General features: G+C 33.6%; 1 protein-coding gene across 3 annotated transcripts in view; it reads right to left on the bottom strand.

Annotated features, from left to right (window-relative positions):
* The window catches only part of myo7aa (myosin VIIAa), a 100861-nt gene that overhangs the window by 59346 nt on the left and 26718 nt on the right, over positions 1-14797 (bottom strand). For all 3 annotated transcript variants that reach the window (XM_087291456.1, NM_152983.1, XM_087291455.1), the window contains 9 exon segments: positions 13420-13604; positions 12168-12289; positions 10415-10557; positions 8775-8888; positions 6966-7119; positions 4075-4151; positions 2121-2240; positions 1898-2040; positions 161-371 (listed from right to left, as the gene is read on the bottom strand). In XM_087291456.1, the coding sequence (XP_087147582.1) occupies positions 161-371; positions 1898-2040; positions 2121-2240; positions 4075-4151; positions 6966-7119; positions 8775-8888; positions 10415-10557; positions 12168-12289; positions 13420-13604 (1269 nt within the window).

Raw genomic sequence — 14797 nt, 5'->3', positions numbered from 1 at the left:
ACACACACACACACACACACACACACACACACACACACACACACACACACACACACACACACACACACACACACACACACACACACGTATAATAGGAAGAATAAATGGTTCACATGGAGGCAGATAATAAACATACAGAACAATCGAGTGTTTCTCTCACCTTTGGAAACTTGCTCTCCTCGTCGATGAGCGAGATGATGTTCATGGGCTTTATGGCGATCATGTCTAAAGCGTCCTGGTTGTCTGTGAACTCGATGTGCTGCCAGTTAATGTTCTCCAGGTTATATTCCTCCTGCTCCAGCTTGAACACATGACGGACGAAAAACTGCTGCAGGTTTTCATTGGCAAAGTTAATGCACAGCTGCTCAAAGCTGGACGAGAGACAGAAAAAATAAATAAATAAATCACAAATACATCAAACAGACAGATATATAAAATCTAAATCTAAACACATAAGATGGGTGTCAGGTTTTAACAAATTATTTATTTATTATTATTATTTATATTTATATATTAATCAATATTAATATTATTATTATGCAAAAAAATTACAGTGATTAATATAAATTATTATTTACTGATTGATATTACTGACTTTATTCATTTTGAAATAGATATGCAGTATATGAAATATATGCAGTGCTCAACACTGAACCCCATTTTAAAAATAAATATTTCTATCTATTTCTCAGTGAATATGGGCAATGTATTTTGGTGCATTTAAAAACGACAGATTTATTATACGGATATATTTATTAAAATAATATTTTAGTCACAGAATATCTTTAGAAATAGAAGAATAATACATTTAAATTCATGCAAAATATTATTTTAGTCACAGAACATCTTCAGAATTAGAAAGATAATACATTGAAATTTATGCAAAATATTGAAAAAAATACAACCTACAAAATTTCAGCTACAATTTTTAATTTGCATTTTTTATTTTTTTTGCATCTCTTGATTTTTCCTCTTTTTTAAATTTGCATTTAATATTATTCTATAACATATAAATTTGGCTTTAATAGTTTTAGGATTGTTATCATTAGTTATGGTGTTAGATAAGCTCCAGATTTGGTTTCGGTACTAAATAATCTAATGTATATGCGCAAATATAATATTGTATAGCTTCCTATTAAAAATATGAATTTAAAAGATAGATTTGTGAGGTGTGTACTTATATATGCTGATCACTGTATTTGAGATTTTATGTAATTAATTTATGTAATAAATTTACTTTTTACATATTAAAAGCTATTAGTTCTTATTTTCAATGTATTTTATTAAATATATTACATAATAAACTATATTACTATAATACAATTTTATACTAGCAAATGTATTAAAGAACGAAAGTTATTTCAATATTAATATATAATCCAGCATAGTAATTATTAAACATATTTGCATGTAAATTGAATAAAATGTATATGCATTTGGTTGATTAAATTTCATTTATTGAAAATAAAAATGTATTAAATATACAATTTCTTACTTATTATTTTAAATGAGGAACTTTTTAAATAATTCAAGTAAAATGTATATGTATTATAAAATTATTGTTCCACTTAATATTAAATTAATTTAAAAACAATTAATAAATTATTTAATATTTCTTAATGTATTAAGCTGTATTCAATTCAATTAAAATTTGCAGTAATTATTAATTCATAAGTAACAAATAAATTAATTCAAAAAGTCAAGTCAACTCAGCAGTAATTGAATTTGGATTAAAAAGAAGAGAAGAACAAAGCATTTTGGCTTTAAATCATCCACAGTTAGACCAGCAAATTGTAAAAAGTAAGTAAACAGACCCTATTATCACCAATTGTGATATGCATATAGGCATAAGTGGATATTTGTTCATGTTAAAGTATCTGCATGCAACGTTTTCTACCTGTTAACCATGAAGTTCTCGAAGCCGAAGATATCTAATAGGCCGATGGATCTTCGCACTGCTTTCAGCTCCAGAGATGGAGGTTTATAAATGGCTGCATTGATTTTCTCAACAATCCACACAAACAAACGGCCATAAATGCCCTGTGTAACATAAACCGCTGGTTAGACACTGGTAACATTGTGCAGTAGGTAAGTTAGTTGTATTAGTGAGATGGTTTTACCTTAACAAAAGCGTCTCTCACGTCCAATGCCTGTTCAATGCTGAGCGGAGTAGACACCGTCTCTCCACGGGTTATTATAGTTCGGCTGGTCAAACAGTTCATCAGATCCTTCAAGTCCACCTGTTAAAACACAGCATCATTATTTAGTCCCTTATTTATCAGGGGTCACCACAGCAGAATTAACTGCCAACTATTCCAGCATATGTTTTATGCAGCGGATGCTCTTCCAGCTGCAACCAAGTACTGGGAAACATCCAGACACACTCACATTTACACACACACTTAAACACCAAGGCCTATTTAGTTGATTCAATTCACCTATAGCGCATGTGTTTGGACTGTGGGTGAAACCGGAGCACCCGGAGGAAACCCACGCCAACATGGGGAGAACATGCAAACTCCACACAGAAATGCCAACTGACCCAGCCAGAACTCGAACCTGCGACTTTCTTGCTGTGAAGCGACAGTGCTAACCAGTGAGCCACGGTGCCGCCCAACACAGCAACATCACTTTTTAATCACTATTATTATTTATGACTAATTTATTAAGATGATTATTTTATTAATATTTCTATTAATCTATTATGACTAATCTATCTTAAAAAAAACATTGTTTTGGTTTATATAAATATATAAATTCCTGCTCCACGTCAAGTAGAGCACCTACTTGGGCCTACTTACACACCTGTTGGACTCTACAAGCTTACACACACACACATACACAGCTACAGATAGACATTCATTCATTTTCTTGTCGGCTTAGTCCCTTTGTTAATCTGGGGTCGCCACAGCGGAATGAACCGCCAACTTATCCAGCAAGAAACATTCACAAACACACAATCTTACACTACGGACAATTTAGCTTACACAATTCACCTGTACCGCATGTCTTTGGACTGTGGGTGAGACCGGAGCACCCGGAGGAAACCCACGCAAAGGCAGGGAGAACATGCAAACTCCACACAGAAACGCCAACTGAGCTGAGGTTCGAACCAGCGACCTTCTTGCTGTGAGGCGCCATCACTACCTACTACGCCACTGCCTCGCCTACAGATAGACAATCACTACCTATCCCTTCATCCCACGCCTTCGTGTGCTTTCACCCACTAGATGGGGTAGGCGGGTCTGTGACTAGCGCCCCATGGCTGCCCGCCCTCATCGGACTATATCCACACCCCCTTTTCCCATCCCCTTTGGCAATGTTGTGTCTTGTATTTGTGTTTATGTGCTAATTGCTGGGCTTTTTTTTTCTCCCTGGTCTCACATTGCCCTAATTCAAGAGCAAGGTGAGGGTGTTTTTTCGCCTCCCTCTTCTGAAATGTATCTTACTTCCTTTTCTAAATGCTACCTCCTGTGACCTGTCTTCCCCTGAAAATTGTGATGTTTGTTTAAAAAACTTTAATCTTTAATTTTTTTACATCCATCTTCTATTTTCTGTAATTAATATTCTATTTTTGTCCTTTAGATATTGAATCTGACTATCCAACAATGAAAACATGTATATCACACACACATACATACATGATATTTAATTTTTCTCACAGTTATTTTATTTTTCTCTTGCCAATTTGTTTTAGATAGTAAATATTAAACAGATACGTAAATGTATAATTATATTGATAATTTATCAAAAACATAGAACTTAAGGAATAATTTTTTGTGTGTGGAAAAAAAATTCACAAATTTCTGTTTTAAATACTAATTATTAAATGCTTATTTTCATTTCGGTCACAAGATGGCGCTCAAAACTCTTATTAGTTTTGCCCAAACATGAACTAGCATGCTACATATTGATAATAACAGTGAAATACTCACCAACTAAATTATATATATATATATATATATATATATATATATATATATATATATATATATATTCTTTGGCTTTGATTTCATGCTAATATGCATGTAAATCAGCTTCAGACCATCCAAACTCTGTGGTTTATCATCTTACCTCTAGTAAAACAGCAGCGGTGGTGAGAGCTGAGCAGCGCACCACCTCACAGGCGTCCAGGTTATCATATGTGCGGGCTGAGGAGACCACAAATACACTGTTTAAGTTAAGGCATATTCATTCATTTAGTCTAAATACAGTTTAAGCTCTAAAGCAGCACAAAAAAAGTGTCTTATTTCCAGTGGCGCCCCCAGAAAATGTTCTTTGGGGTGGCCAGAAGAGGTCACACCAAATCTTGAGGTGGCACACAATAAATTGTGAATTCAGTGCAATGTTATATATTTCTACAGAAATTAGGGAAAAAATAAAAAATAGAAAAAATATACATACATACATATATGTATACATATATACATATATACATATATATATATATATATATATATATATATATATATACACACACACACACACACACACACACACACACACACACACACACACACACACACACACACACACACACACACACATACATATATATATATAATTTTACTTTCATTGTACAGCATAGAGTATATGCCATGTAAATGAATGAAAATTTAATAAAACAAACAAGAGAAAAACTGAACAAACGGCATTACTATATACACACACACTCACTGTACAGACTCTAATAATATCGTTTACCTATATTCCCTTTTTTAACCACGATAATATAAATACAGCAGTATCAATAAATATTAAATTGCCATTACTGTCTATTAAAGGCATGTGCATGCTGTCAATGGCGATATGGGAGGGGCAGTGAATCAGCTTTGTCAGTGGCACAAATCAATCCACAATAATTTTTGGCTGCCATTTATTTATTTATTTTTATTTATTTATTGAAATATTGTGAATTTACTTAAGTACATTTAAAATATAAACAGCAAAATCATATTGGGGTGGCCACAGGGGTGGCCAGAGTTTACACGGGTGGCGGTGACCATCCTTGGCCACCCTTTGAGGTGCCCCTGCTTATTTCCATCTCAGTATAAACATCTTAAATTTAAGTAATTGCATTATCACACAATTAAAGCATTTTTTTCAGTCTACATTTGATCATTTTTTTCTTAAAATGAAAACATTTTGTCACAGCTTCTCCTTCAAATCGCAAGTTTACATCTTAGATTATTATTATTAATAACAATAATTATTATAATAACTGAATTATTATTGTTTATCAGATTTGTGAGTTAACATATTCACTTTTTTTTCTTTAAATAAAAGTTTTTCTTTTTCCCTCCTCAAAGTTACATTTCACAGTTTTGACCCTTTGTTTCCTGAGTTTGCATCTCATGATTTTCCCTTTTGACTGTTTAATTAAACATTTGTCCTTCAGAATTGCGAGTTTTACTCTCACAACTTTCACCTTTTCCTCAGAATTGTGAGTTTAAATCTCATGGAGCCGAATTTTTTCTTCAGGATTATGTGTTTATTTAGCAGTTTTGGATTTTTATCTTGTATTTTTGTTGTTGTTTTTTCCTCACAAACAGTTCTTACTTGATGAAATCACAGATTACATTTTGCAATTTAGACTTTTCCTCAGAACTGTGGTTTTACATCAAACAGTTACGTCTAACAATTTAGCATCTGTCACTAAATCCAAAAACAAAAAGATAATTGCATCATTTAACCTCACAATTCATTTTAGACTTTTAGGGCCCTATCATACACCCGGCGCAATGGGGCGCAAGGCACAGCACAATAGTCTTTTACTACTTTAAGCTTGGCGCAAGAGTCATTTTGAGGTGTTGCGCCACGCTGTTTAAATAGCAAATGCATTTTCGCTCAAATGTGCGCCCATAGGCATTCTGGTCTAAAAAAGCATGTTTTGGCGCGTTGCTATTTTGAGAAACTGTAAATAGTCTGATCTTTAGACCAGAACAAAGTCTGTCTAGTGTCTGGTGCAAAGTGCGCCTGGCTTACACACTACAAAAAAGATGCAGAGCAATATGCAAATATCTTTACATATGAAAAAGATATATATATATATATATATATATATATATATATATATATATATATATATATATATATATATATATATAGGATATAAATATAAATGATTAAAATATTACAAAACATAATAATTTCTAGCCTACATGAAGATTTAAAAACCACTGCCTTCATACTTTCTTCATCTCGGGAGGCTTTTTCAGTTCATTCATAACAATTTGCTTTTGTATAATGTTATTATTATTATCAGTATTATTTATTATATCCATATTTATATTTGTTTCATTAAAAACAAGCTTAGATATGTCCACCTGTCAGGTTTTAGACCATATGGGGCATAGCAGGTGTATTTGGAAGTAACTCAGTATTTTGACCAAACTTTGTTATTATTAATCATTTATTCGTTTGCTGGAAATTAGAACTGAATTTAGAAATAGTTTTGAAACAAATCTTTGCGCTTAACAAACAAAATTAATTATTTATAGGCTAATTGATGTTTGTGCGTAAAGGTTTCCCTATCCACGAGAGCGAAAGCGAAAGTGAACTTACTTTACGTCATGTAAATAGCAAATGCGCTTATGGCGCGACGCAGCTGGCTCTTAAAGGTTTTGGAAGATGAGACTCTGATTGGTTTATTCTCAAAACACACCTATAACTCATTAAGAAAATAAACTCAACCCTGGCGCAAAGCGAATTTTCCTGTCCTTAAGTTAGCAAAAATGCGTTCTGACACGCCCTGAAAGCGTTTGCGGCCTGTGTTTTGCGCTCTGCGCATGGACCGTCAAAATAGAGCCCGTATAGTCACAATTCAGAGGTAAAATCCTGCATTTCAGAGTTTACAACTATATAGAATTGAAGGAAAAAAGTCAGTAAGAAATCTCGAAATTAAAACAAGTAGTAGCTTCCAGATAAAAAATGAACATCTGTTTTAATATAGTGAATAAACTGACCCTCGTAGCGGAGGTTGCCCATGTGCAGAATAGCGGCCAGCAGCTTGGAGATCTCCCAGTTCTCCTTATCGGTGAACATGAGCACCTTCATGGCTGATCTGATGTTAGAGTATTCCTTCTGATCATCTCGACCGTCACAAACAGTGCAGTTCCCCTGAGTTTACACAGAGAAGACATTAGAGACCTGCAGGACACATCTGATCATATCTGGAATATCATCGGGGAGATCATTTAACCCAGGCTCACTGGGAATATGCACCTCAGCCGACATTTCAAGAGTTCCCACTTAGATATGCTTGGCATTCATAGCAGGTTTGGCATGCTGTCCCGGGAGAGAACCCTGAGCACTGAGATATTTGAGCCTAGGGCTCCCGCCCGGTCTAGAAGCATATCAGGGGATCCGAGGTCAGGTAGGTCTCAATCGCACCCCTTTTAGAAGGGGAGAAAAAGGAGGAGAAAGGGGAGATTCTTCCAAAAAGAAGCAATAAGGAGAAAGTTATCAATTTTTATTAAGCTAGGATCATTCTGATTGGATTATTACCGATTACGGATGATTGGCCAGCAGTGCACAATCATATCACGTGCTCCTCTCGAAATTAGTTTGTGAAACTTCACTGATGCAAAATGTAAAGTTTGCTGCTTTGAGATAGTTTTGCTGTATGTTTCAGATGACAAATCCACTAGAGGGCGCCGTTTACATATTTGTAAAGCTGCAATAGGTTAATTAGTGTACGTTTTGATGTACGTTTCAGATGACAAATCCACTAAAAGGTGCTGTCTACATTTTTGTGAATCTCAAATATGTTATTGAGGATACAGTTATGCATGTTTTACATGACAAATCCACTAGAGGGCGCCACTGACATATTTGTGAAGATGCAATAGGTTACTTAGGGTAAGTTTTGTTGGACATTTCAGATGACAAATCCACTAGTGGGTGCTGTTTATATTTTTCCAAATGTGAAGTACGTTACTTAGGATAAGTTTTGTTGGACATTTCCGATGACAAATCGACTAGAGGGCTCAGTCAACATTTTTCCAAATATGAAGTACGTTAATTAGTGTACGTTTTGATGTACGTTTCAGATGACAAATCTACTAAAAGGTGCTGTCTACATTTTTGTGAATCTCAAATATGTTATTTAGGGTACAGTTTTTGCATGTTTCAGATGACAAATTCACTAGAGGGACTTGTCTACATATCTGTGAATCTGAAATACGTTACCTAAGATATGTTTTGTTTGTTTCAGATACACGTCCTTCTTTTAAACATCTAAGTTCAGATCACCTATAGGGAACGACTTACCCAAACCCTTTCCTAAACCCAACCGATAGTGTTTTCAAAAGCAAAAATAAAAAAAAGTTTAACTGCGACAACGTAGTTTTGCCTAAATTTTACATTGATTTCATCTCAATGTGGAAGTGTGCTTCACCTGACTCAAACCTGAGCGCTCTGCAGCACAAGCACAGCAACACCGTGGAAAATACTGAGCAAACTGACCACGCATATAGGAGTATGAAGATAGATATGTGCGGCAAACGTATTCGCTTTCTAATCATAGACACCGTTACATTGTTATGTGGTATTTAGTTGTGCTGTGCAAAGAACTGCACTAAAATAATACGTTATTCATCAATAACATGTGCCTGTAAACATCATCAGTGTGAAAAAAACAAAAGTTATTTGCGTCATATTGCCCCCTAGTGTTCATTTTAAAGTACAAACTGCAGTCAGTCTGCGTTGAAGTACATTTTTGTGTAGGCTGAAGCACATATATTCAACGTGCGCCAGTGTTGATCATCACTCACTATAGTAAGGTAAGTGTAGTCTGTGGCTTTACTCAAACCCAGCTGCTTCTTCTGGTCTGGAGTCATTCCCTTCAGCATACAGTAGAAAATGTGGTAGTTTCTCTCATCACGGGCCTGCATGGGTGCACAAAAACAACATTTCACACATTTTTGTTTTGTTTTGCTGTAGAAATGTAATGTAGACTATAAAAAAACTACCAGGTCATTTAAAGTTTTTATTTTAACCCTCTCAAGGCAGGGGTTGCTGATTTGCAACAGTTAAAAGCATAGATTTCGCCTGTTTCTAAATATTAATTTGAGCCTGAAAGGGTTGAAGTAAACTTTTTTTGCTATATGGGTCAAATATGAAACATTCCATGTTGGTGTCTGCATACATTTTAATTTAAAAACATTTTATAAAGCAAATTGTTAGCAAATTAAGAGCTTTAATGTTCCAAAAAACAAAGAAGGTAAAATAAAGTTACATCAGAGGTTTTTTAATGTACAAATGATAAACATGTTTATTGGGGCTTTTTACATCTGGCCGTGTCATGTGTTTTCTCTGATCTGCTAGCTATCACATTTTAATTTTAATATATTTTTGATGTCCATTTTTATCTTTGACCCATTTAGATTTTTAAAAAGAAATGTATTTATTAATTCTTTAAGACCTCATTAAATTGATCAAAAGTGACAGTAAGCTGAAAACTCAGCTTTACATTTTAAAATACATTAAAATTGCACACAGCTGATATTAGAAAAAAATAATCAAATGCTATCAAATACATTAATTAATCCAATAGAATTCTCTGATCTGGGTGACACGGTGGCGCAGTGGTTAGCACTGTCGCCTCACAGCAAGAATGTCGCTGGTTCGAGTCCCTGCTGGGTCAGATGGCATTTCTGTGTGAAGTATGCATGTTCTCCCTGTGTTGGCGTGGGTTTCCTCCGGTGGCTCCGGTTTCCCCCACAGTCCAAACACATGCACTATAGGGGAATTGAATAGGCTAAATTGGCCATAGTGTATGTGTGTCAATGAGTGTGTATGAGTGTTTCCCAGTACTGGGTTGCAGCTGGAAGGGTATCTGCTGTGTAAAACATATGCTGGATAAATTGGCGGTTCATTCTGCTGTGGCGATCCCTGATGAATAAAGGGACTAAGCTGAAGGAAAATAAATAAATGAAGGGAATTATCTGATCTCTGGATTTACTGATTATAAAATCCGATATCAAATAAATGAATTAGACTTTTCCAGAAAATTACAATTGGTCAAAATAACAAACGCTTTCACTCGCTGTGATTACAAATCTGTATTATTTCACTAAATATTGATTTCTTAAAAATGAATATAAACATCAACAAACATATTGAAATCTGTTTAAAATTCAATATATTAAAATATTGAATCTAAAAATGTTTTACTGTATGCAAAAGAAAAATCTAAAATCTTGGTAAAAAAAATCATTAGCAGTTTACAGAATGAAACAAAAAATACACTTTACTCAGTCATAACTTTATTCATAGCAAATCCAAATGATATTAGGTGATCGCTTAATGTTTGCATGTCTCAAAAACCTAAAAAATCAAACTAGCTCCAAGAACTTCTCAGTGTTTTGTTCGATTCTAAACACAGAATTGAGACTAAAAAGCATGTTCACACCTGTCGACACACTCTGGATTTCTCCAGAAGGTACTGCTCGATCTTTGCTCCCTCTATGGCTCCTCTTTTGTTGAAGTGGATGTCGATGTACTTCCCAAAGCGGCTTGAGTTGTCGTTTCGGATGGTTTTAGCATTTCCAAAGGCTGTCGTATAAAGAGAAATTCCAGCATTATGGATGTGACACTGGCAGTAAAACTTGAAACATCAATTCAATGAGAATGTACATGTTAACATTATATTGAAACATCTGTAAATATTTTCCAAAACAACAAACCACAGACTTCAGGGATCAGAAAAATATCTGTAAATGAGTTTTATACTTTAAATGAGGGAAATAAACATGTTATGGATCATAAAATTATGCACATTTACAGTATACAACATATTTTGTAAATATTCTGTGAATTAAACTGCACAACCAAAAAGAAATAATAATAATCAAAAGAATAAGTATTGGCTCTTTATAGAACAAATATTATTTATTTTATTTTACATTTATGAATAAACAAAGCTCTGTTATGGTTGTGACCGATGTGAAATTGGCAGTTTTGTGGCTTTGTCAATGTTTTCAAACTGTTTTATTCGATTTAGCAGAGACATTTTTGAGCATTTTTAACCAGGGGGCAAATTGAAGTGGAGTTTAATACCCATAATTAATGCTTGATCCCCCTTGAATGACATCAAAACAATATGTATGGGGGGGGGGGGAAGCCCTTTAAATAGTGATTAACAATTTGCTCGGATCTGTATTTTAAACAATAACATCTAAAACTAAAATAATAGATAATAAAAATATTCATTTTACCACCCCTATAACGGTTCATACCATTGTGAATGCATAATTGTGCCGTGAAAAAAATTATTTAACTGCCTAAAACCAGCAGATCTAGAGCACCGATAGACGACGTAAATGTTCACAAGACACATTTCTTGTCCCTGCTGAAAAATCCAGCTTAAACCAGCCTAGGCTGGTTGGCTGGTTTTAGTTGGTTGACCAGCCTGGTTTTAGAGGGGTTTTGGCCATTTCCAGGCTGGTTTCCAGCCATTTCCAGCCTGGTCTTAGCTGGTCAGGCTGGGAGATGACCAGCTAAAACCAGCTTGACCAGCCTTGCCAAGCTGGGAGTCCAGCCAAAACCAGCTATGTCCAGCTTAAACCAGGCTGGTCAAGCTGGTTTTAGCTGGATTTGGCTGGTCATTTTCCAGCCTGACAAGCTAAGACCAGGCTGGAAATGGCTGGAAACCAGCCTGGAAATGGCCAAAACCACTCTAAAACCAGCCTGGTCAACTAGCTAAAACCAGCCAACCAGCCTAGGCTGGTTTAAGCTGGATTTTTCAGCAGGGAGGTATTTGTATCTACATATAGCCTCAAATGAAAGTAAAATTAGACACGAAGTAGTTTGACCCACAGAAACCTCTGAAATGGCTAATCAGAATGTAGGTCAGAATACACTAAATATCACTCAAAACACTGAAAGAAGCTTAAATACTTTTTAAAATTAATTAAATGTGATTTAAAATAATAACATAAATTAAATTTAAAGGTCACAAACTAACAATACTGAAAAGGTTAATTTCCCTAATTGTCAATGTGTAATTCGCACCCTGTTTTTACAATACTTTATTATGCAAGCCTACACAAACAACTTATAAATGGTTTCACTGTTTTGGTGAAAACCTTATATTTTGTATGGCAAGTTTGACATTTGTATGTAATAGCTGTAAAGCAGAATGTAATCTTGTGTGTCTCTTTCACCTTCCAGGATGGGATTTGCCTCCAGCACCTGCTGCTCGATCCAGGAGTGCTGCCCGCTGATGGCTGCCAGAAACTGCAGGATCAGTTTGGTGCTTTCTGTCTTTCCAGCACCAGATTCACCACTGATGGGAAACGAACAGGAAAACATGCAACAACCACATCCATACACATCCATTTTATTACAATTATTATTTTCTATCTAATATTTTATATAGTTTTATTTCAATTAATTAAAATAATTTCTTTGTTTTCTTTTTTGGGACAGCCATAATAAATACATCCATACTCAACTATATTAGTCATTTTATTTCATTTAGTTTTTCTTATCTAATCATTTTTATTTGCTGATATTTAATATTTAATTATTTATATGATTCAATGGTTTTTTTGTGTTTCTTTATTCTGACACAATATTTTTATTATTATTTAATTGAAATACACTTAATAAACCTAAAAATCTGATCTTTTAAATATTTATTTACATTTCTTTGTTACAAAACAAATAAGTTTTATTTATTTATTTGAAATGACACTGAATAGCTGATAAAATGCATTGTAATATTTTGTTTTATTTAACATTTTTTATAAGATATTTAATAAAACTGTACAATACCAACAAAAAAGGAAAAAAAAAACAATACAAAATAATAAATAAATTAGTAGATAAAACAAATAAACAAATATAATGATTTTATTATTTCATCACAAAAAATATTTAAATAAAAACTACTTTAAAATATATTTTATTATATATATATATATATATATATATATATATATATATATATATATATATATATATATATATATATATATATATATACATATATATATATATATATATATATATATATATATATATATATATATATATATATATATATATATATATAAAATATATATATATAAATATATTTACTTTTTTCCCAAGTGTATATAACTACTTTAAGAAAATATCAGCATTTGTTAAACACTTTCAGTATTATCTTTGTCTCAAACTGAACCAATCTAATCCTGTTTATATGTAATGAACCTGCTCCCTAGCAGGTTTGAGCTACCAGAACTGTTGCTATGACAAAAAAAGTTTCTGATGAGTTTTGAAGAACGAAACGATCCTGGATCATGTCAAATCGTCAATTTTCAAATCCAGCTTATTGAGTAATCCATGTACGAAGAACAGACCCCTAGTCCTTACCAAATAGACCGACATACAGCATATCGTCTCATGGATTCTGAATATAAAGGCTCTGACCTGATGATGCAGCACTGGTCTTTGTTGTTGCGCTGCATGTTGAAATAGCAGTTGTCTGCGATGGCGAAGATGTGTGGAGGCATTTCTCCAATCTTTTTATTGGTGTAAAGGCGAATCTGGTCTGCTGTGTAAATGGGAAGCAGCTGATACGGGTTGACGGCCACTAAGATGGACCCCGTATACGTCTGTGAAGGACAATAATACAGGAACGTCAGAGGACAGATCTGATTCTCTGTTTAAACAGTGTAAACAATCCCATCAGGACATTGCAACACAAAGATAAACAGCTTTCATTGTCTTAAACAGTCGTGCAACAACTTTTATGCAACACTGAAAGCTTGGAGCATGTAAAAAACATGCAGATATGAACATATGAAGGCATATACAGTAATATCCAGTGTCCTCCACTAACAGCAAAAGACCAAAAGGCTAAACAAAAAGTACATTTTCCCCAGCCTTTTGTTATATTATAAAAGTAAAATCTGCACATATCCGCAGATGTGTGAGTATTAATAAAGGACACTGCACTGGTGATGAAGAGGATCATGGGAGGACGGTGTGTGGTTTTCAGCGGTGTGTATCAATGTCTGTTACTGCAGACAGCAGAGCCATGATGAAACGCAGCACCGTAATGAACACACACTCATTCAGAGCCAACAGTGAACATGCGCACGAAGACCAAACTCACCCGACCACCACAGTTGGTCTTCAGACAGAGGAAATACACAACCAGAGCAAAGAAAGAGAGAGTTAAAGTCGGAAAGATGAGGAAGACCATCTGAAAGAGCTTTAACTTATTGAACAGGGAAATAAAAGAGGTTCATATATAATATAAGAGCAGAGAGCAGAAAATTTAAACACAGCAGAGCAGATAACTCAGTGTTAAAGACAGAAATATGATCAAAATCCAAACAGGCTACACAAAGATCTTGATGAATTCATATTTTGTCTTTGTGATGATGTTCTGAAAGATAAAAAAGGATTTAGTTTGTTTGTTTATTTAAATAATAATGCAAAATAGTAATAAAATTATAATTATTCAAAAACTACACTAAGAATTATTAAGAAAGAAGATTTTATGGCAAAATAACAATTAAATCATAAGAAAATTTCTTTTTTTTAGAATAAGCAACTAAAAACAAAATCAAGAGTTTTATTTTGCAATAATAATAATAATATTATGTATATGTGTATATATAAACATAATATGTATGATTAATGAAAGCAATATATATATATATATATATATATATATATATATATATATATATATATATATATATATATATATATATATAAAATAATAATATATAATAATAATAATAATAATAACAATAAAAAATATAGTAATAATAATATAGTGTATATATATATATAT

Source organism: Danio rerio, chromosome 18, assembly GCF_052040795.2.
Source record: "Danio rerio strain M-AB ecotype USA chromosome 18, GRCz13ab, whole genome shotgun sequence".
Classification (NCBI taxonomy): Eukaryota; Metazoa; Chordata; class Actinopteri; order Cypriniformes; family Danionidae; genus Danio; species Danio rerio.
The sequence above is the reverse complement of the archived record's forward strand: the minus strand, read 5'-3'. Positions and strand labels throughout refer to the sequence as shown.